This window comes from Meriones unguiculatus, chromosome 3 (assembly GCF_030254825.1).
Source record: "Meriones unguiculatus strain TT.TT164.6M chromosome 3, Bangor_MerUng_6.1, whole genome shotgun sequence".
Classification (NCBI taxonomy): Eukaryota; Metazoa; Chordata; class Mammalia; order Rodentia; family Muridae; genus Meriones; species Meriones unguiculatus.
This window is the reverse complement of record NC_083351.1, coordinates 4,129,071-4,151,460: the sequence shown is the minus strand read 5'-3', so window position 1 is coordinate 4,151,460 and position 22,390 is coordinate 4,129,071. Positions and strand designations below refer to the sequence as shown.

The 22,390-nt window shown below is 45.2% G+C and overlaps 1 protein-coding gene across 30 annotated transcripts in view; it reads right to left on the bottom strand.

The window, feature by feature from the left end:
* Positions 1–22,155, bottom strand: part of Camta1 (calmodulin binding transcription activator 1) — a 792,350-nt gene extending 770,195 nt beyond the window's left edge. For 29 of the 30 annotated variants that reach the window (XR_009590436.1, XR_009590434.1, XR_009590435.1 and 26 more), the window contains exon 1: positions 22,012–22,152. Coding sequence is in view for 15 of the 30 variants with exons in the window: in XM_060378998.1 (XP_060234981.1) it covers positions 22,012–22,056 (45 nt within the window). In the remaining 15 variants the exon portion in view is untranslated. Of the gene's footprint in view, positions 1–22,011 lie in introns of all 30 variants that reach the window. The other variant, XM_060379005.1, reaches the window with a different exon arrangement.
* Between the last annotated feature and the right edge of the window lie 235 nt (positions 22,156–22,390).

Here is a 22,390-nt window from a genome sequence, read left to right as displayed (position 1 = left end):
GCCCAACTTGCCTTTTGGTTATGATGTTTCGTTGCAGCAACAGAAACTCTAACTGAGACAAGTTGGTCTCAGCATAGTGAGTCTTGCTGTGATAGACCTAACCATGTTTTGAGGACTGTGGAAGGACTCTGGAACTTTGGGCTAGAAACGGCTACTGAGTGTGAGGATGGGAGCGCTCAGTGGGATGTTCTATGGAGGTTGGAAGGTAAGAATTTTGACAGAGTGCAGGCAACGGAGGCTGGCTGTGAAGCTTCAGAGGAAAGCTTAAAGATCTTCCAGAATGTTGATATTCTGAATCAACATTCTGTCATTTGGATCAGCTTAGGCTGAAGGAAGAGACAGTGTGATTAACAAGAGACCAGCACCATCAAAGTGAAACCTTTGCATTACTGGGACAATTGATGATGGTCACCTGGAGGGAAGAAATCATCGGTGACTGAGAAGAGCCAGCATCACTGAGGTGACATCTTCTGAAAGTGTTTCCTGAGAGTACAGAGAAGCTGTGTTCTGGAATTGGATGAGGTTGTATTCCTGCTGGCAACTGAACTTAGTAGCCTAAGAGTCACCCAGGTGGTGCTGGTTTTGAAGGCTCAGGAATGAAGGGGTCCCAGGAGAGGCTATTGGTGAAAGCGCAGCACAGTTGCAGCAGAAGACCCCAGTGTTATGGAGATGCCAGTGCCAAGGGATGAACACCAAGAAGAGCAGCAGCGGTGGAGTGGAGACCACTGGAGCCTAGAAGACAAGCTGTGTGTGCTGCAGAGGGCAGCGCTGGAGAAGTGACCCAAGCACTTCGAAGGAGTCCAGAAGATTGTAAGTCAATCCCAGACACTGAATAGTTGGAGTCTGATTTTGTTTTGATTTGACTGTGACTGTGCCCTGATTTTTCCCTCTTGAAGTAAGAAGGTATCTGATTTAGTTTTTTATTTTACTGGGGCCCACAATTGAGAGACTGAATTTTAAAAGACTTTGGATTTCTAAAAGAAATTGGATGTTTTAAAGGGTCTGAAATTTTAATGTGTTTTAATTTGTAAAGACTGTGGGACTTTTCAAGTTATTTATGTTTTTAATGTGAGATCTTGGGGATAAGTAAGAAAGGAAGGGCTGTGGCTTAACAGTGCTGTGTTTGTGTGTCAAGTTGACAAGGAGTCAGTTGCTCTGGCTGGTTTTGTGTCTATCTGACCCAAGCTGGAGTCATCAGGGAGGAAGGAGCCTCAGTTGAGGAAAGGCTGCCACGAGATCCAGCCTAAGGCATTTTCCCAATCAGTGATCAATGATGAAAGGCCCAGGCCATCAAGGGCGCTGCCATCCCTAGACTGGTGGTCCTGGATTAAGTACATATATAGATGCACATACACACACAAAGCAGGCTGGCAAGTGTTGGAAGTAATCCAATAAGCAGCACCTTCCCTGTCCTCTGGCTCAGCTCCTGCCTCCAGGTCCCTGCCTTGCTTGAGTTCCTGTCCTGACTTCCTTTGGTGATGACCAGCGATGTGGAAGTGTAAGTTCAAATAAACCTTTCCACCCCAACTTGTTTCCTGGTCACAGTTTTACTGCAGCAAGACGGCCCCTAAGTAAGACACCATGTAACACCTCATCATGTCACAGTGTCATCTCACACTACAAATCTTAATTTATTCTTACAGGTAGTAGTAGCAGACATTATGGACTTTCTAGAAAAAGGATGAGAGCAAGTCTGAGCACTTGACCAGGATCACTGGTCAGGGAGACAGGCTCCTAGCCTCCACAGGAACTTGGGAATGCTGCCCCACTAGGGAAGCTCCCATAGTTGGAGCAGGAAAAGTGAACAGGCTAATTAATGCAAAGCATGCCTCAGTGCTGACCTGTCTAAAGATCTTCGGAACTTCTCAGGCATTTTCTGGCTCATGAACATATCCATAACTTATAACCACCCATAACCTATCATTACAGCCCCCAACAAAGCTAAGGGAGGGAAAGACAGGGTTTCCACAAAAGCAATGAGGCAAAGGACAAGACAATGGCAGACATGCCTGCTCCAACCAGTGCAGGTGTGGAAGCACACCTCAACATGAAGAACACAGAAGAGCAAGGAAGGAAGCCAAGGCACACTGGAAAGCCAAGACAGGCTTTTACAGAGTCAGTGCACATCGCCTCACCTACTTTACTGAGAACAGCGGCTCTCAACCCACATCCTGAGCATGGCTACCATCAAACTACTCCTAACACACTTAATTACCAGACTGCCAAGCCCAGGGAAGATCAGAGGCAGCAAATCACAAGAAACAGTGCAAAAACCGCACACACCAGCAGGAGCAAGAGCGCAGGGACGGCAGGGACAGGTTTTGTTTGTTTTTTAAAGCAATAAAAACTGAACACAGGGCTCGGAAAGGTACAGCAGCTTGGGCTCATCTACCACAAAAGCAAATGCACTACTCACAAAGCCCCAAAATAGCACAGTATTAAACACAGTCCAGTTCTGTAACCTATGTCCATCACAATGAAACCCAAGTGAGCAAAGAAGATGCCATAAATTCCATGCATTCAACATTTATCAAAGAGCAGTACTGTCCCTTCATTTAACATATAAAATACATCTAAATGGACTGACTCATTTCAGTCTCAACAGCACCCTGATACAGGAGGGGGAGAAACCTGCACTGGCCAGGAACCTCAGGTAAACAAGTCTACTTTCAACAAGGGCAACTCTCATCAGGGCCAGTTACAAGACAGTAATGTTAATGACAGGAAAAGTGACCTATGTATGCTGGTGATACAGGATACAGAAAAGCATCACCACATGGCCACATCTTAACTTCACCTGTAACAGCTCTCCCATAATGCTCATCACTGCAAGCTCCATCCTACCATACTGCAGCCTCCACTTGAAGCCCTGCCCTAATATCTCCTAGTCACCCTCCCTCCCTCCCTACTGTGGGAAGTGACCTTCATGACGGCCCCAATCCTGATGTTCGCATCTTCGTACACCCTCAAGCCTTGAGTGTGGGTGCACACTTGCTGCAAACCAGTAAAGGTTCCATTTCCTAGGTGAGACGGATGGGACTTCTATCATCTTGTTACCCAGATATTAACTTACTGATAAAAAAAAAATGCCAAGTGGGAGAGGCTCATTAACAGAAATTGAGGGTAGCCTCCCACTGCGTGAATCCTCAGATGACCCTGGGAGCTTGGAAGCCAATTCTTGGTCCAGCTGAACCTTCACTTGAGAGCCCAGCCCGGACTAACACTGAAATGGTATTTTTCACGAGCCCTCAGCAGAGGTTAGCCAGGCCCCTCAAGTTTTACAGCTTCAACAGACAGCCCAACAAGCACAGCTGCCCCATTTTTGTTTCTTTCCTTAAACTAGCACTATCAGTTTCTTCAATAATCCACATATAGCACCAAAATTTATTTTTTTTAATGTGTATAAGTGTTCTGCCCTCAAGTGTGTCTATGCACCACTTATGTGCCTGGTTTACGCAGAAGCTGGAAAGGGTGTTGGATCCCTGGAACTGACATTTCAGAAGGCTGTGACCTGCTATCTGGGTGCTAAGAATCAAACCTGGGTCCTCTGCAAGAGCAGCCAATGCTCTTAACTACTGAAGCATCTCTCCAGCCCACCACTAGAATTCTTGAAAGAATCAACGACCTATCTCTATTTCTCTATTTGCTCTGCTCTGACAGCTGCATGACAACCCTGACCCACTCCCAAGCCTCATATGGTAGTATCCTGTTCAGCTGCCTCTCTGGCCATATCCTCTTCCCCTTTCTACCCTCAAGTACCTTCTCTTCCCCCACAGCAAACTCAAGCACTACAGAGTTTTCCTAATTCTTTTGCAACTATTCACTCTATCCAACCAAAGGCACTGCTACTGCCTTGAACGAAAGGACACGGCACTGAGCCCAGTCCAGCAAGGCCCCAAGAACCCTCCAGATGAGCTAACCATTTTCCATTTTGCCCTGTGCCAAAAAGACTGTCAGCCAAGCACTTCAACCTGAGGGTCCTCCTGCTATCTGACAGTGCCACGAATGACTCTTAAACATTGCCCCCACGTTTCCAATGTGACTCTATGTGCACATACTTTTGCATCATCTTTCTCTTATACTCACTTCTCACTTGGGCCTCACCAAGCTGCCAGTAGATATGGCTCACAATCTAAGAGGCACTTTCTATCAAGGCCTACACTCTACTACAAAAATACATTTGCTCACTCAGAGGGCTATGTGTGTACACTCAAGTCTTCTAGCTCTTTCTTCAACCAAACACTACGAAGAGTTCTTGTCAAGCATGATTTTCTCTGGGTACTGATCACATCCTATTTACTCATTGGCTCACTTCTCAACCAAATGATGCCCAGATACTCATGCCCAACCTCTAGGAACGTGTAGCATCACTGAGGAAAAAGAAGAGTGAGCAAGCAACCCCAAGACTGTGAACAGAGAGCAGAGTGCTGTCGCATGCTGATACCTGACCCAATCTGGACAGAGAGGCCAAGGAGGCTTGTAGAAGTCTCATCCAAACTGAAACACAGAGATAAGACAGGTAGAGCTATCAAGCACATGTGAGCTGTAGGCCTGGAGGAAGTACACCTGCTAGGTCAAAAACAGATTTGTGCCTTGCCTACAACCACGAGGAAGTACAGATCCCACACACAGTCAGACTCTGAAAACTTCAACATGGTGTGTGTGCAGCCAGACTGTGTGTAACTGGAGCCAAAGAGCCCTTACTAGCACCTTAGAGGAGAACTAACTATCCAATCAATTCTACTACTCTTCTGAAAACAAAAATAAAAATTTAAAGTTTCAGGGTGAGAATGTAACCCAACATCTATACAATGTGCCCACCTGGTCACCTGGAGCTCTGTCTGTAACTCTTTCCTTGGTGAGCCTCCACCCTCTCAGTTAGCCTTTATCCAATATTACATCTGCCTTGAGAGCACTGAACACCACCTGTAGTTCACATGACATCCCAACTAATGTCAGTCCCCTCCCTTGCTCCCACCACCCCCCATTTGCTCCATGAAGACAGGAAGAGACTGAGTCTGCCCTTTTCTGAGCTTTACACAGACACTGTTATTATCTGCTGAGTAAATGGCCTGACTCAAAAACTCAGTAACGGATGCTCCACGGTAAATACTAGAATATCTTCTGCCTCCAACAACTACATATATGTCAATGCCACAGGTTCCACCTCCAATAATTACATGTATACATATTCACACATATACCACACACACATGAATAACAATGTGCTGATTCTTTATTAACCAAAATGTGTATTAACCAGCATGCCAATTTTTTTGCTACAGAGACAAACTATCAGCAAACTTTCACATCAAAGGAAGCATGTACACATAAGCATGTACAGGCTGTAACATAGCTGCTTGCTGTCTCATACCCTGCAGGGTCTAGCTGCAGCCTACCCATGAATGTCAGTGTTCTATCAAGTCAGCTCACTGCCTTGATAAGTGCAGGCAGTGAGTTGTGCTTTTAAGGTGCACAACTTCTTGAGCTAAGGAGGAGTTACTAAGCATATAGGCAGATACATTAGGAGGACTTTAACTCCTAAGATAGATACAGATTTAACATAATCTCAATTGCATTTTCTGTAGAAACTGGCAAGTTGATTCTAATATTCAAATAAACACAAGGAATGTATTATAACCAAAGAAATCCTAAAAAAAAAAAAAAAAAAAAGCACAGCTGGAGGGCCTCACAGGCTTGCAAACTCAGGATGCTAAAGCAGTAGCACTGCAACAAGTGTGAGGCCAGCCTGAAAACAAAACAAACACCACTATATTACAAAGCTCCAGGAAGAGATGATGCCCATGGTGATGGCAGAATCTACGTGTGCAGAGAGACCCAGTGAGTGCTGACGCTCAAAAAAACCTTCACATTGACAGTAACGCCACTTTCAACAAGTAAGACACTTCAATGAGGAAAGAACAGTGTTTTTCAACACCTGCACACCACATAAGAACAGAAGTCTACCTCACACCACAAAGAAAATTTACACAAAAATGCATCATAGATCTAAACACAAGAGCTCAAGCTATAAACTTAGAAGAAAGGATGGGCATGGGGTTTTCTGACTTTGGATGAGGCCATGGCTTAAATGTGACACAAACTGACAGGTACCAACTCATTAAATTGCAACACTTTATGCTTCAAAAGACAGCCCATAAAATAAAAGAAAAGGTCTGATTACAAACTGATTGTAGAAAGAACTCTCACAATTCAGCAGGAAAAAAACTGACTGTACAAAAATAGAAATGAATCAGGCAGACACACACAACAATAAGCCTATGAACAGACACCATCATCAGTCATCAGAGAAATGAAAATTAAAACTACAATTGACTGCCAACTTTCCATCTATAAGAACAGCAGAAATAACAAAGATGGACAGTAGCAAGTATTAATTAGCAAGGGCAGGAATTGGAACCCTCAGCCCTGCTGGTGGGAGCACTATGCAGAGCAGCCACCTCGCAGAAGAATCAGAGTAAACTGAGTAAACTATAAGACAACATTTCTACCTTCCGCATGTTACTCAAGAGAACAAAAATCATGCTGATTATAAAACTTCTTTGAAATTCACAGCAGCGTTTTACTAACAGGAAAGACAACCTCACTGACTGGTGAATGGATATTCATGATGTGGCAGATACTTACAGGGATTTGGCACCCAGAAAAGGAGTACAGTGACATGAATTTCCGAGTACCATCCCAACAGAAACTCAACAGCCACACAACACAATACTGAGTGTGCATCAAGACAGGAGGCAGGTTAGTAATTGCCCAAGTACAGGAAAGAATTCCACAATGCCTTCTAAAACATACAATTTTTTGTGTGTGTATTAATTGTACAAAATACTCAATTTCATCCAGGCACAGCGGCTCACACCTGTAATCCCAGCACTCAGAGAGGCAGAGGCAGGCAGATCTCTAAGAGTTTGACGCGAGCCAGGTCTAAAAAGTGAGTCAAGGCCAGCCAAGGCTATACAGAAAAACCCTGTCAGGGGTAGAGGATGGAGGGGAGAGAGGAAAGAACTCAAGTTCATTATGATAATTCCACATATGTATGTAGTGTGATTTGATTTCAGCAGATTTTCTTTCTGGAGAGATGAGAATGTTGTAGACTTATACAATGGAGACAGCTGCATAACTGTTAGCATACCAAAGAACAAAATAGTCATAGGGTCTAGGTGATGATTTCTGAATTCTATTTTAATAAGATTATCTTTTAAAAAACAATCATTATAATCATTTATAATCCCAGCACTTGAGAAGCAGAGGCAGGAGGATCAGGAGTTCATGGCCAGCCTCAGCTACATTCAGAGTTTAGGTCAGCCTCAGTTCCTTGAGACTGTATCTAAACACACACAAAGAATCAATTCCTTTTAACTTGTGAAACTCCTCACACTTCCATCTTTTGTTAAGCAGAGCACAATACTGAGCAGTGTTTCCTGCATCAGATCTACTCAAGATCATCACTGTGAAACATCAATTGCTAAACCCCTGTAGGTACAGAAAGTTCACAGGCTCTCCCCCCTTTACAGTCTTCCAAACTGTCCATTTCTAGTCTTCAGCTTGCTTTCTATAATTCCGAGAGCTCATGAAGACAAGAGCTTAGGGACAGAGAGAAGTGAAGGAAAGGTGCAACAAGGCGCACAGAGGTGCTACAGGCGTGAACACATCTGGGTTCTTCCTCCCAAACCCATTCTCAGGGCACTGTTTTAGAATTTATTTTTATTATTTTAAATTACATGTCTATATGGTGTGTGTGCATGTAGGTACATACACATGTGTGCAGCCGCCTGCATCAACTCCCGAGAGCTGGTGTTGCAGGCAGTTGTGAGCCACCTACTCTGGGGCTCTGCAAGAGCAATACCAGAAAGCACTCTTACCTGCTGGCCTCTCTCTAGCACACGTCTTCCATGTTCACCTAAAGACATGCTAAGCTGCAACTGCTAAGCTGATGGTCCACAACTAGGGTAAAGGAAATGAAGCCCGCCCAAAGATCTGAACCAAGAGATCTCAGCTGACAGGGACACCCACTGCCAAAAAACACTTGACACACCTGAGAATGCCCATAGGGCAAAGAGCCTACACAAATCACTGCATCCTGGCTGTCCCACTTTACACAGCCAAATCACAAGCTCTGGATAGTAACAAGACCCACAAGAGATTTATTTCTCATACAGCAAGGATGACTGACCAAAACGACTTCATCAGTTCTCTTTTTACCATGTGGGTTCAGAGGCTCAAACTCAGGTAGTCAGGCCACAGTTATCTTCCTTCCATACAGCTTGATGGAGCCAGTTTAAGGTGTCATGACCCCTGCTACAATGTCACAGTCCCTTTTCACAATCTCTTCTGTACTTAACCCTTCCATACAATCAGCAGGCCACTTATCCTGGACCAAAACCCTAGCATATGGACACAAAACAGAGTTCAGTCCAATTCTATCTTGAATATTTCTGTACCTACTGAGCCATCAAAGGTGAAGTCAGATAATTGTGGGCACTAAACTAGAGTCAAGACATCATAAGGCATGACTGGTGGCTACAGCAGACAAACCTGCCTGTTACCTTAGCTAAGAAACGAAGAAAGCCCACTTGCTAGAAAAAAATAAAAGACAACAGAAGAGACAGGAACCTTGACATGGAAAATGAAATCCCAGTTCAGCCCAAAGTGTCTCTAGAGAAAACTTCCGGCAAAGACACACCAGGGACAGTCACTCTCTGTCCCAGAAGCAGTACTACAACTGCTCCCACTTAGCCTGCCTACGTGGCTGGTCTATTGCAACCCAAACTGCACTAACTGTTTTTGAGACAAGACTTCACTGTGTATGGCTAGTATAGGCCTGGCCAGTTAGCCTAGAATGCCTTACAGGCTTTAAGAATGAGACATCGGGGCTGGAGAGATGGTTCAGAGGTTAAGAGCCCTGGCTGCTCTTCCAAAGGTCCTGAGTTCAATTCCCAGCAACCACATGGTGGCTCACAACCATCTATAATGAGATCTTGTGTCCTCTTCTGGCGTGCAGGCACACAAGCACACATGCACACAAAATAATGTAAAAATAATAAATAAATAAACAGAATGAGACATCCCATAGCTTTCTCTTCTTTAAATGGTGCTAAAATGTACCCAATACACAATTTAGCAACCGTTTCTGGACACACAATGTAGTGGCAGCGAGTACATGTGCGCTGTGCACCATTATCACTGCTTACTTTAAACACTCAAGAGACGAGTTCTTATTTTACTGAACCAACAGTTCTACTACTGTTCCTTCATCTAATGGCCAGAGCAAGGAACCTCTGCAGGGCAGGACTGGCCAAATATGCAGAAGATAGCAGAGAGCAGTCACCTCAACTGAAGCACCGGAGCAGGTAATGTTATGGCATTACCACCAAGGCCAGAGAGCTACAAATACCAAGAGGACAGACAAAAGCTGCCACGGTGTCTGGGCAAGCCAAGAGGTCACCTCATCACTATACTTGCATCAAAGGGCACTTGCACAAGCAGAAACGTCTCACACTTAAAATAACGTGTCTGGTACAGGGAACGGCTGTCTCTTCCCACCCAAAATGCCTGCAGTAAATTCTGGGCAAGTAAACTATATGATCAATTTCTGGAGGACCCCTAAGGAGAAAGACAAGTACTTCAAAAGCTCTGAGTACCCACTCACCACCTTGCTAGCTTTCTTTTTAGCACAACAGCTTTCATCAATAAAACTAAATGAGGAAGAAACCTCCACTGAAGCTTTGTCAAAGCAAACAGCTCAAGCCAGCATATTTCATAACAGCAAAGATGGGAAGGACAAGGCAAGGAATATTTACAAGAATACCAGGAACTTGAACTTGTCTCCCTGTATCTCTAAGTACAAAAACCCAAAAAGTGAATTATGTTCAAGACCTCCCGAAATGCTCAAACTGGTACAGCCTGGTACAGGGACTGTGTCCAGGTAAAAAATGCTTACTATACTACTGATTGCAACAGACCACGGCAACAACCTAACCCACCAGTTTCATAGGAAGAGTCTGTATTCACTGAATTACTGGCAGTCAATATATTTTAATAACACTTATATTAATTAACTCCAAAAAAATATAGTTAAATGAATATAAATACTATCTTGAACATAGATGATTGGGGTCAGCAAATAATACTTTTTCAACTGCAGTCACATATCATAAATCTATTTTCCAAACCTGTAAACCTTCATCCATACCTGCATAAAGGCTTTAAATCCACCACAAAGAATACCTAAGAAGACTGTTTCCATGTTGGACATCTTCATTAAAAACCTTAACAATCTTTTTACTTTCTCTAATATAAATACAGTGTGATAAACAGAAGGGGGGATTTCTATGTACAGCAAGCATAAGGGAAGCACCTCAGAGGCTATACTTCAAATCCCCCTTTCTTGGTTTGAGCCTATATATTTATTTTGACCTGGTTTAAAAGCTTCAAAAGGGGAAAAAAAAAAGGTTCGACAGAGCAACCTTGTATCAGCAAGGAAGCTGCAAACTTAACTGCATATATCTACCTTCACTTTCTTATCATAAAAAAGAATGGGTAGAACTTTCAGAAGTCATTTCTAGGACAGCTCTTTATCCATCGGGACAGTCTCCTCACAATCATTACCAACTACTTCATGCCACAGAGCTGAGGTCTGGGAAAGACGAGATGAAAAGAAGAGCCACAGTCAAAAGTAATGAGTGGATGGACGAAAGTAAGGAAGGAAAGATGGATAAATGGATGGATGGACAGATGAAAACTGTCTGATAAGGACAAGAGCTAAAGAGGCCAGAGAGGCTTCTACCTCCTAATCCCAAAAGTAGCATCAAAGTCAGCAGCAGCCTCCTGCTAGTGGGGCCTCTTAGTGTCAGCCCCTCTACTAAGGGGAAGGAGAGCACTACCCAGGAACAAAAGGGGGGTTGTTAAAAGTCTGGGCCTTATGGCCAGAAGATCAGCCTATCACTTCTTGATTCAGAGTAAGACAAGAATGACAACGCCAACACCAAGACACCAACATCTAAAACCTGGTCACTGCAGCCCCCAACTTTTCAGAAATCCTACCGAGGTACATAGTTTTTAAAATTAGCAAATCTTACCATTAAACAATCCTTTCTTGGGGTCCCGAGATACCTTAGCTTTCAATAAAGCACTTGCCACCGTGCCTGCTGGACCTGAGGTAGATCCCTGAACTCCTCATGGTGGAAAACAACGACTCCAGGGAGTTGGCCCCTCATCTCCATGCCTCTCCCCACCATATAATGCTTGGGGAAAAGACAAATAAACCAGCCCTGGGCTGAGAGAAGGCTCGGCAGTTAAGAGCACATACTATTCTTCCAGGACTTAGACTTCAGGTCCCAGGACCCATGTCAGTAACTCACAACTACCTGTAACCCCAACTCCAGCAGCTTTAAACACCCTCTTTGGACCTCCAAAGGCATGTCACTCACTCTCGTGAACACATACACATACACATACACATAATTTAAAACGTAACTTTAAAAATAAATCCCTAGGGATTTAGAGATGGGGTAAGAGCACCGGCTGCTTTTCCAGAGGACCCAGGTTTGATTCCCAACACCTGCATGGTGTTCCCAACTCTGCATAACTCCAGTTCCAGGGACCCAATGCACAGGAGCGGTACAAACACACACAGGAAAAACACCAAAGCACATGAAAACAAACTTTGTAAAAATTAAAAACAAATTTTAAATAAATTAGTCTTCAACATTGCAAATAGTTGAGTGGTAGGGCATTTGTTAGAGGCCACAAAGCCCTGCTTTCTACTCCCAGCACTTCAAGAAGAAAACTTAGATCCATATAATTTAATTTTTATATATACCATCTATACACATACAATCATATGTACATATAAATAAATATCACAGTTCCATAATTGCAAATCATACTGAAATAACATCAAAACCATTTAACTTTTAGAAAAAAATAACAATTATCATGCCTTCAGATTCCCCTCTTAGTACATCCAAAAAAAAAAAAAACTAGCTCACAGAAAAGTCACTCATCTGTTGCTATCAGACAACTCAAAGGCACATGAAGCTCCAGCTCTGCCTAAAGATACAAGAAAATGTACCTATGAGTTGTCACATGGCTTAAAATGCTGCCCCCAGGGGTAGACAACTCAGTCAGTAAAGTGCTTTTGCACCCCTGTAAAAACGGGGTGCACCGTACACTCCCACCACTGGGAGGGAGACACAGGTGGACCCCTGGGGCCTTCGACCTGCCATTCCGTCAGCGAGCCCCAGGCTGACCGAGAGAACTGTCTCAAAGAGCTAGAAAGCACCACACCACACTTCTGATTTCCACATGTACTAATTCTGTATTTAAGCTTTTTATTTATATGGTGGGGAGCCGTGGGAAGCCTAAGCACAACTTGCTGAAGTCATTTCTCTTTCTACCATGTGGGCAGCTTGGTGGCAAGTGTCCTTATTCACTAAGTCATCTTGCTGGCCCAAAAAAGGAATATTTAATGGTAAAACTTTGCCATTTTCAAAACTGTGTATTTCTATAGGATTTCTAAAGAGTTGAGCTATAAACAGGGCTTACACATAAACATACAAAATAAACACAAAATAAAGTTTAATTTAAAAAAAATACAGAGTAAGATACATTGGCAAAGCCCTAGTTTATTCCCTAGTGCACATGCATGCACACACGTTTAAGAAAAAGGTGAGTATCAACAGAGATGACTACAGTTCTATCATCATGAACTGAGCGAAAATGATACTGCCCAAAAGTAACATATGCTATTTCTAAATGTCCTTGCCAATTAAATATTCAGAAAGTCAGTGAAGCCCCCAAGAAAGCAAAGAAAATTAACTTGTTTACAGCTAACCATTCATCAACCATAGGATTAAAAGACACCAGAAGCCAGAAGCCCAGCCTCCACCTTGGCCCTGTAAAGGAAAACTCAAGTAAGACTGGGTCTTATACTGAGTTCTTCAAGACTCTTCCCTGGGTTAAATCACAAACAGCAACCTCCCTAGAGGAGAAGCTACAGTCCACAGCTACATGAGTACAATCCAGAGAAATGAAATCTGACTCTAATTCAAGGGCTGCTATGCCTTCCACAACAACAGCGTATCAAAAGCAAAACTGTTAACACTATAAAATAATCAAGCTACTTGGACTATTTCACGAGTAAGCAAATGCTCACAGTAGCCCAAGTGAATTCTGCAGTAACCTGGCCTGACCCCGCGCCTGACCTCTTTGAGATGGAGTCTTCCCATCCAACAAATGATAAAACAAAGACCCTTTGCAACAAAGGAAACACAGCATAGCACTCTAAACTCCTAGCAAAAACAAAGATTTTGTAACAATATGCTCACAGCACAGCTCAATAGAAAGATGAGCTAATTACAAGTGCTGCGTTAGCTCGCAAGCTGTCCAGCCAGCAACCTTGCCCAAACTGAGCTGCTGCAGACCAGCAGGAGCAACTACGGCACTTTTGGAACTGAGCTGTCTCATTTTGTTTTTATCTTATGGTTGACTTATGAACTCACTGCCCGGTGGTAAACTGATCTGTGCATATGCCAGTTCAAGAATACAAAACAACAACAACAAATGGAAGCACAAAATTCATGAATGAAAATGCTGACGTCATAGCTCAGGTCTCAGCATTGGAGAACACAAGAAAATGTGCATCTATCTTCAGGGATGTTAAATCACCAGTCACTTAGTGAAGTAGGGACATGAAACAGGCCCTCCCTGCTCAGAATGAAGAAAGCGGACAACAGAAAAACTCTTTTTACCATTACTCTCGCATGAGGCACAAACAGGCACAGATCATGAATTAACCAACTATTTCAAGTATTAGAGTTAATACATGTACTTTATAAAGACTTAGGGGATGAGTGTACATCATAAAACTTTTTCTCCCTTGGAGCTAGAGATGACCGAGCAGCTGAGAGCACTTGCTGCTCTTCAGAGGACCAGAGTTGGGTTCCCTGCACCCACATTGGGCAGCTCACAGCTCTTCTGCCTCTGGGGGCACCTATATGTATATACAGGCATGCACACACATACACAAACACACACACAAATAATAAAATAAACCTTTAAAAAGCTTCCTCCCACCATGTGTCCTACACTTACAAAGAGCACAGACAGCAACAATAACAGACTGGCCAGCTCAGCCTCACTACACCTCACAGTAGAATTCTAAACATATAGGTAAGACTCTCAGGCCTGCAGAACAACTTAGATTTTTATGTTAGGAGAAGGATGCTTTTATGTAGTGATGCAATATAAACTATTATCAGAAAATGTTGATTCATTCAGAACTATTAAAGCAGCTAGTAGTAAGATTGTACACATTTTTCAACTTTTGGCAGAACAGAAACACTAAGAAATAAAAAACTGTAAAGTTTAGACACAATTATCTAAAATCCTTCTATTCAAGACACTTAACCCATCAATTCTAGATTCCTAATGTTAAGATTATTACATCCCTAGAAAACAGCAGTGGCCTCAGAGCCTTCGTGACCTCTCCAAACACAGGATTACAAGGACAGGCTCACTATTTGCATTATGGTGCAAATAACCATTTGCACAGCTTAAAATAGCCATTCACCAAAATGGATTTTTTTTTTAATTTAAGCAATAAACAATTCTGCCAATAAACATTTTGAAAAGGAGATCTTATTAAGTTAAAATGCAAACACGCCGGTTTTATCTACAGATCTGGAATGCTGGCGATCAGCTCAACTTCCACAAGTACCTTTGATAGAACACCACTACCCCCTTGTGGATTCGAAATAAAAATTCTTATCTCGAATCTAGTTTTGAAATGTTCCATTCTGTGGAACTTCCACCAAACTTCACAGTCTCTTCACTAAAAACTCTATTTTATCTCAAGTACTTTCTAAAAGAAGGGACAGAAACAGTTTAAGATAACAAAGGCCATCAACAACTTTGTGGTGGAAACAGGCATCCCATTGCTAGTGTAACCTTAAGGCTATCTTCATCATTAACGGCTGATTATATCACCCTCATAGCTTTGTGTTGTCTATGCTCTCATACTTCGTAACACTTTCTTATCACTTCCAACTGCCTCAAAAACCGAAGGGACACACAGACTGTTCAGTAGAAATTCCTGGTAACTCACATGCCTTCAGAAATAATTCTTGGCAGTCTCAACCAGCCCTGATGAAAGAACACTATATTTTTCACTACTAGAAACAAGGGGCAGAAGGTGTTTTTCAGTTGAAAGAACACCTGCAAACCAAAAATGGAGGCGCATGTCTGTAATACCAGAACCTGGTTGGCTAATGAGAAGTTTAAGGTCATCATCAACTACAGTGTGTTCAAGACCAGCCTGGGCTACACGAGACTATCATAAATAAATTAAATAAATAGGTAGGTAGGTAGGTAGGTGGGTAGAGAGAGAGATAGATAAGTGAATGAATGAACGATACGTTTTTTGCAAAGGACAGACATGGAGGGACAAGGACGGTGATGAGAAGAATGAGTGCGTCTGGAGGCATCTGCACACAGCTCCACACAAACAAATCTCACTGAGGAAGATGAAAAGCCTCTTATCCATCCTCACAGACATTAGGGTTAGCAACAGTGTGCAGTACATGGGCAAAGAGTCGTGATGGCTGGCCTGCACATTCGTGGAAGTCATCAGCCAATTCTCAAACATATGCAGAACTCATAAGAGGACAGAGTAATTAACCATTGCCTGTATTCCTTCAAACCATTAAGTAGAATAAAGAGAAAAAAAATAAGCTCCTTGGCAGGTATTACCTTGTGGTAACTGATAAGGAAAAATGGAAAAGATACTGAACAGTCAGGCTGCTAGAAAGGATGCGAAAATGCCATTTAGAATACATTCCCAAAGGTACTAATTGTGCCCAAGCCCAAAACTCACAGCAGGAGTAATCAGAATTAGCCTTGGGGATGGTCTGCCATGTTTGGGATTATTTTGGTACAGTGACTGTTTATAGATGTTGGGGCAGGAGTGAAGACAGGTATTTTGGTTGGCATGAGGAAGTGAAATGTAATGCCACTTACTTTGTCTCCAAGCACTCCCATGCTTGGCATTTCTTTCAAGGCATAGCAATGTGCGTGCAAACCTGCCCTGCAGAAAGCAGAGGGAAGACAACAGTCCAGGCAGCACATCTCCTTCAAAGTCACCCTCTGGGAACAGTTTCAGGGAGGGACATTTCGAGGCTTGAAAGGCTCAGCTAAATCTAAAGGAGAAAAAGTGACTGCACTTTTCCGAATGAGCAAAGGACTTATGTCCTTTAGAAAACACGAAACTCTATCAAGAATGAGCAAAACACTGGGATGAATACACAAGAGCCAGTAAAACAAAAGATACCACCTCGACCCTTCCATCTTATAAAAAGCATTCCTCTTAAAAGAGTGAGAGACTGTAACGTGGGGATTAATGTGACTGGCTGGGCCTCTCTGCACGGGGGTGCATAGTATTTCTTTTTATGTCAGGAATAATGATGTTTAAAAAATGCTCAAGAAATATTACCAGTCTTTAGGGGAGACTCATGACATTCTACAAGCAATGATAATCAAAACAGAGAAAGCGGTCCTGAAAATACGGTCTAACTGATGGAGAACATTTATTATGGAGAACAGTAAGAAGTCTCAGACTGTTGTTCAATGTATATACACTTCCTCATATATGACAAATGATACAGGATGGCAGGCCCTCTCCGTCTGTGATGACAGTGCTCACAACCACAAGACAGCTGAGCACTACACCATGTTGGCATAAAAAAGGATAAGACTATGCCTGAAGCAGCCTTGACCCTAAACTCAAGTAAAAGAGAAGGGAAGAGGGAGAAAAGGAGAGAGAGAGAGGGTGGGCGGGCAGGCACTCCTTCCTAAAACTAGGTGGACAGAGAGTCAGAACTAGAGACCCTACCTCCACCCCATACAGCAGACTGCCCCACAGCGCAAGGTGAGGCAGAGTTGTTAAGTGTATCCAAAGAGTTATACTGCAATAAAACCAGAGAGAGAGAAAGAAGCCAGACATATGCAGCAAAAACAAATTCCCAAATCCCACAAGGGGAGGCTCAGAAACCTGAAGGACAGCATTTCACTAGGACCCCAATTATAAATGCCACTGTCGCCTTGCTGGGACTGAGAACCCATGCGACCTCCCTACCCTACAGGTAGAGAGGGGGAAAGGAGGCAGAGCCTGAGTTACTCAGAATAAACAGAGTATGATGATTCTACAGGATACACAGTATTGAAGAAGACCCATACACAAAATGCAAAGGACACATCACCTGTCACCACAAAACAAACCATGTGAGGACACAGGGTGCAGCCACCCACAACTAAAGGTTGCTAAAGGAGTGAAGGCTCCAGAAATGGCTTCTACAGCCGCTCTGGAGAGAAAACCCAACTTTGGAGAAGAGAACAGTTTGGATTAACTTTGATCAATGTCAACATTGTGATGTATACACCTCACCTGCACCCAAAAAGAATCAAGCTTTATAAAAAAAAAAGAGAGAGATGAAAGAATAGAAAAAATACACATAACAATTCTATTAAACAGCATACAGAATTAAAAGACACATAGTAAGCCAGTGACTGCATCAGGCTCCGGCCCTGAAGTGATCACCACACTTAGGCATTAGATTTAAATAACTGAACAGCAAAACCCAGTGGTGGCTGGCTCAATGCTTCATGCATGATAGCATGAGCCACAGGAAAGAAATGAATGTTTACCTAAAACATTCATTTGAAAATGTATGACAGTATGTTGCATGCACGATACCTGTTCTCATGTTTACTAAGCATCCCAAACAAATTACCTAGAAGTTTGACCTAAAAGTTACACCTAGACAGTCACAGTAAGAATGACTCTTTCTTGTATGTGCACACAGTCTGATGGTAAGGAAAGCTGCTAAATGCCTCTCCCAGTACACCTTCCTCCCTCTTCACCACCCTCACAGGATACACACTACTCAAGTACATTCTTGTTATGATTATAATCCAAAATATTAAAGTTCAGAAAAAAGTATATAAGACTTTATTAAAGTCAAGTACTGACAGACTGAAATGTCATTCGTACAGAAGGCTAACAAGATCCAATGTGGTCTCAGGAAAAGCCACTGAATCCCCACAGATGCTTGCACCTAGCAGACACCCAGGAAAGGGCTCCAGAGTAAAGAGCTGAGTAACGGAGCAACGACACAAAGACACCACCAAAGACTCAATGCGTACAACTGAAGGAGCCTAAGGATGCAGAACCCTCTCCTGCTGTTCCCATAGGCTGCAAAGGCAGCGCTTTCCAAGCTGCAAACAACAGGATGTAAGGAATGAGCCAAAGTAATGCACAGGACATAGGGAATGGGCTCCAGAGGACTACTTCAAGAGCAGAAAGAATTCAAATCCCACCAACACATGGACTAACAACTAGTAAACACGGAGGTAAACTACTCCTTCCTGGCTCTAGAATGGGCCATTTTAGGGGGAGAAATTAAAACCACCAGGACCTGAAAACTAAGGAAACAAAAATGTGGCTGAGATGGACATGGTATCCTTGCCTGTGATTCCAGTATCCGTAAGGCTGAGGCAGGAGGACTGATCCCCAAGTTCAAGGCCAAGTTGTTCTACATAGCAAACTCTAGGCTAGCCTGAGCTACAGAACATGACCCTGCATCAAAAAGACAAAGTATTACAATTTCTGGTAAAGTAGAAAGAATGAAAATATAGCTAAGTATAACATAAACTCACCTCCAAGAACAGGAAAGAGTGATTCTTATCTGTTGAAAAGGAAAAGCTAAATGAACCTGACCTTGAGGAGAGGTTGCTGTGCACATGTCAACATGCAGAATCCACTGAAGGGCAAGATGGAGCAGGGAAAGTCAGGTCTTCAAGGAGACAAGAGAAAAGGGTCATCTGGCCTTTCCCAAAAGCTGGGGAATAAGAGTGGAAGGGGAAGTGATGTTTGAACAGAAAGATTAAAGAAAAAAAAGCAAAGTGATTAAGAGAAACACGGCAACCTGACAAATGCAAGAGAAAAGCTTGTACAGATCTGCAACCATACAGAAGCACAAGTATGCTCAACTGAAGAGCCTGACTTCAGAGAAGCGGGCTCCACCACTGGACCCTCACCACCTGTCCTTGCACAGGCCATGTGTGGGTTACTCTGCTGGACTGGCAGCCAGTGACCTGGAGAAAGGCACAGAAGAGCCTCTCCTGTGTCTACACCAAAATACACTCTTCATTTTTCCAAGGTTCACTAACACCCCTAGAAATAAACAACTCCCCTAGCTGACAACAGACACAGGATAGAAAGTCTAAAAATGGAAAACACATACACATACACACACACACACACACACACACACACACACGAAAATCAGACCAAAAGATGAACTTCCTGGCAATGTTACTGTGCTGAAAAGCAAAGCCAGAGCCAACCGCGATATCTCCTTACTTGGGAAATCAAGGTGGAGCGCTCCCTTGCTAGGAAAGGGCTTCAAGACAACACAAACACACAATATACAGCTGGATGAAGGCTGAGGCTCCACACTACTGCCAGTCAAAACGTAAGCCTTCACTGCTGAGTGGACCTGCTAGAGACAGGGAGATGAGGCACCTGGGCAGAGCCAGAGCTGCTGGGCTCTCACCCGCCCCAGAGAGAAAAGCCTGGAAAAACCCTGCCACCTTCCTAGGAAGTGGCAAACACTTTTCCAAAGGTACCTTCTTCTCCTAATTTCACAGCAGCTCTCACTTCATTGGCTGAAATACAAAAGGGACGTACTTGAGGCCATCAGTTCCCAGCTCTATCAGGGAGAAGCAGCTTCTTCTCCATTTCCTATCATTTTCCCAAAACACAAGAAATCTCTTTCTCTTACACTGCAGTTAAAAAAAAAAAAAAATCAAGATAAGAACTTTCACTCCCCACAGAATCAAGCTGAGAATGCTGTCCCTAGATTCCAAACGGAGAAGTCTGGGCACTCATCAGCAAGCACACCACACATAGGAGATGCGGTGAGCACTCGGGGCATTCTGCTTATTCAGTACAATACAAATGACAAATGAAGGAGTGGTGAAAAATGGCATGCATCAATGACACCTGGGATTCTTCTAAGCCCGAAGTCACCAATAACACATATGGATGTGTATGTATAAATACAGTCTTGTATGTTGCCGGTCCCACACACTCTGAGCACAGAGCTGTCGTCTGACCCTTCTAACTTCTTCTGTGCATGTACAGAATGTTGCACATATGCACAAAATGGTTTGTGTGTGTGTGTGTGTGTATGTGTCAACAACTGTGCAGAGCATCACAATTTCTGTGATGCCAAAGAGGACGAGAACAGCAAAAAATAGAGAAATTTTTCCTCTGCCTGAAAGGTACAAGATCCAAAGAAATGTCTTGATCCCACTAGAGACATAGCAGGGCCAAAGGAAGGTTCTGGTACAACAAGGAGCACACAAGCTACCTCTTCTCAAATGGCATGTGGGCGACAAGGGTGTCTCCGCTCCCTATTCTGGATAGAAAGGCATATGGCTTCTCCTTACCCAGCCAACATGAATACAATTTGAGAAAATTAGAAAAAGTCAAGGTAACAGGCTCACTAAATATGGCTGACTGGGAAACAGAAGCCATAAGGAGGATGAGTTCCCTCAAAAAAAAAAAAGGGGGGGGGGGCTAATTTCCAAGAAAGATTCAAAGACTTCTTGAGAGTGGGACGAATAAAGTCTGGTTCTTACCGCTAAGAAGACAGACATCAGAACACCAAATTCAAGGGCACATGACCCTTTTCCCAGTGGGATAGTGTTAATTGGTAAAGGGTGCCCCCTAAGATCCAAGACTGAACGGGAAGCAATAGATCCTCGTTTTCCTGCGAGAAAGGAGGAATTCCTGAGGTCCCTTTTCACTCAAGTGGCAGGCACATCGGAAGTCCTGCCTGCCCTACATCTTACTGGGGCGCCCACCCTGGCCCAGACAGGGAACTCCAAAGAGAGAGGCAGACAGCTGGGCAGAGGAGCACTGGAGCGTCCGGTTTTCCCAACAAGAAAGAGGGCAACTCGAAGGGTGTTCAGGAAATGAGCTCACCCTCACCCAGGACAGTGTACGGAGAGAGTACAGATCTGGAAGAAGTGTCTGCCTGCCTATTTAGAAATGACTTCAGAGCTGCACAGGGCCCCACACGCCACTGGGAGAGCAGAGGAGGAGGAAGAACATGGGTAGCAGGAGTCCCCTTGTCCTGGCAAAAAAGGGTAAACCCAGCGTGCAGAGGCTCCGCGGCCCCAAGAGAGTCCCTTCAAAAAGGGGACAGGCTCCCACGGAACCCTCGGAGCTCGGCGAGGATCGGGGTCATGGAAGGTAAAGGGCAAGGCAGCGTGGAGACCCCACCCTCCCGGTAGCGAGGGTGCAAGGGCAAGAGTGGCAGAACATGCTGTGGGGAGCCGGGAGGCCGCGCGAGGCCCCCGGCCCTGCTGGGGGAGGGGTCGCCCGGGGCCTCGGTCGAGGGGCGCTCGGCACGAGGGGGGCCCCCTGGCGGGGACCCGCGCGGGGACACCCCCACGCGGGCGCTAGGAGGCGCCTTGCTGCCCGAGGGGGGCTGTGGAGGGGAACGTCCGGCCCTGACGCCGCTACGGCCGCCGGCACCGGTGCCCGCGAGCCCCCGCGGCCCGGGAAACTTTCCGCCCCGCGGCCCCCTCGCGCCCCGGCCGGCACGGCGGGATGCCCCGGGCCGGGTGCGGGAGGCGTCGCGGCTCTCCTCCCCCTCGCTGGGCCCGGCCCCCGCCCCGCGCGCCCCCCGCCCCGGCCTGCCGCCCCCGGGGCTGGGTGCGGGGCGCCGCGCTCGGCCGGCCCGCGAGTCACCTCAGGACTCGGCCGCGCTCCGCCCCCCCCACCCCGCCGGCGCCCTCCCCGCGCCCGCCGCGCCCCCGCGCTCGCGCCCCGCGCCGCCGATGCCCGGGATGTCCGGCGCGGCCCCGGGCTCGCCGTGTCGCCGCCACCCCGACAGCCCCGGGCCCTCGCGCTCCGGCTCTCACCTTCCGGCTTGTTTTCGGCAGCCATTTCCCCTCCGCGCGCCACATCCTCCTCCTCCTCGCGACCGGGACCCCGAGCGCGCGCCTCGTACCGCCGCCGCCGCCGGCCCAGCCACCCCGCCGCCGCCGCGCACCCGCCCTGGCCCCGCCCCACGGCCCACGCACAGCGTCCATTGGGCAGTGCATCTGCCAGTCACGGCTGCCGCGGCCAATCGGGCCGCACCAGGGGTCTCACTACTCTCCGGGAGGAGCGTCCTATCCACCCAGCTCATTGGCCGAGCATCACCGCACCGACTAAAGTGATTGGCCTGGAACCAACGCCCCCTACCCGCCCACTCCCAGGAAAACCCGCCCTCAAGACCTAAACAAAGCTTCCTAGTGG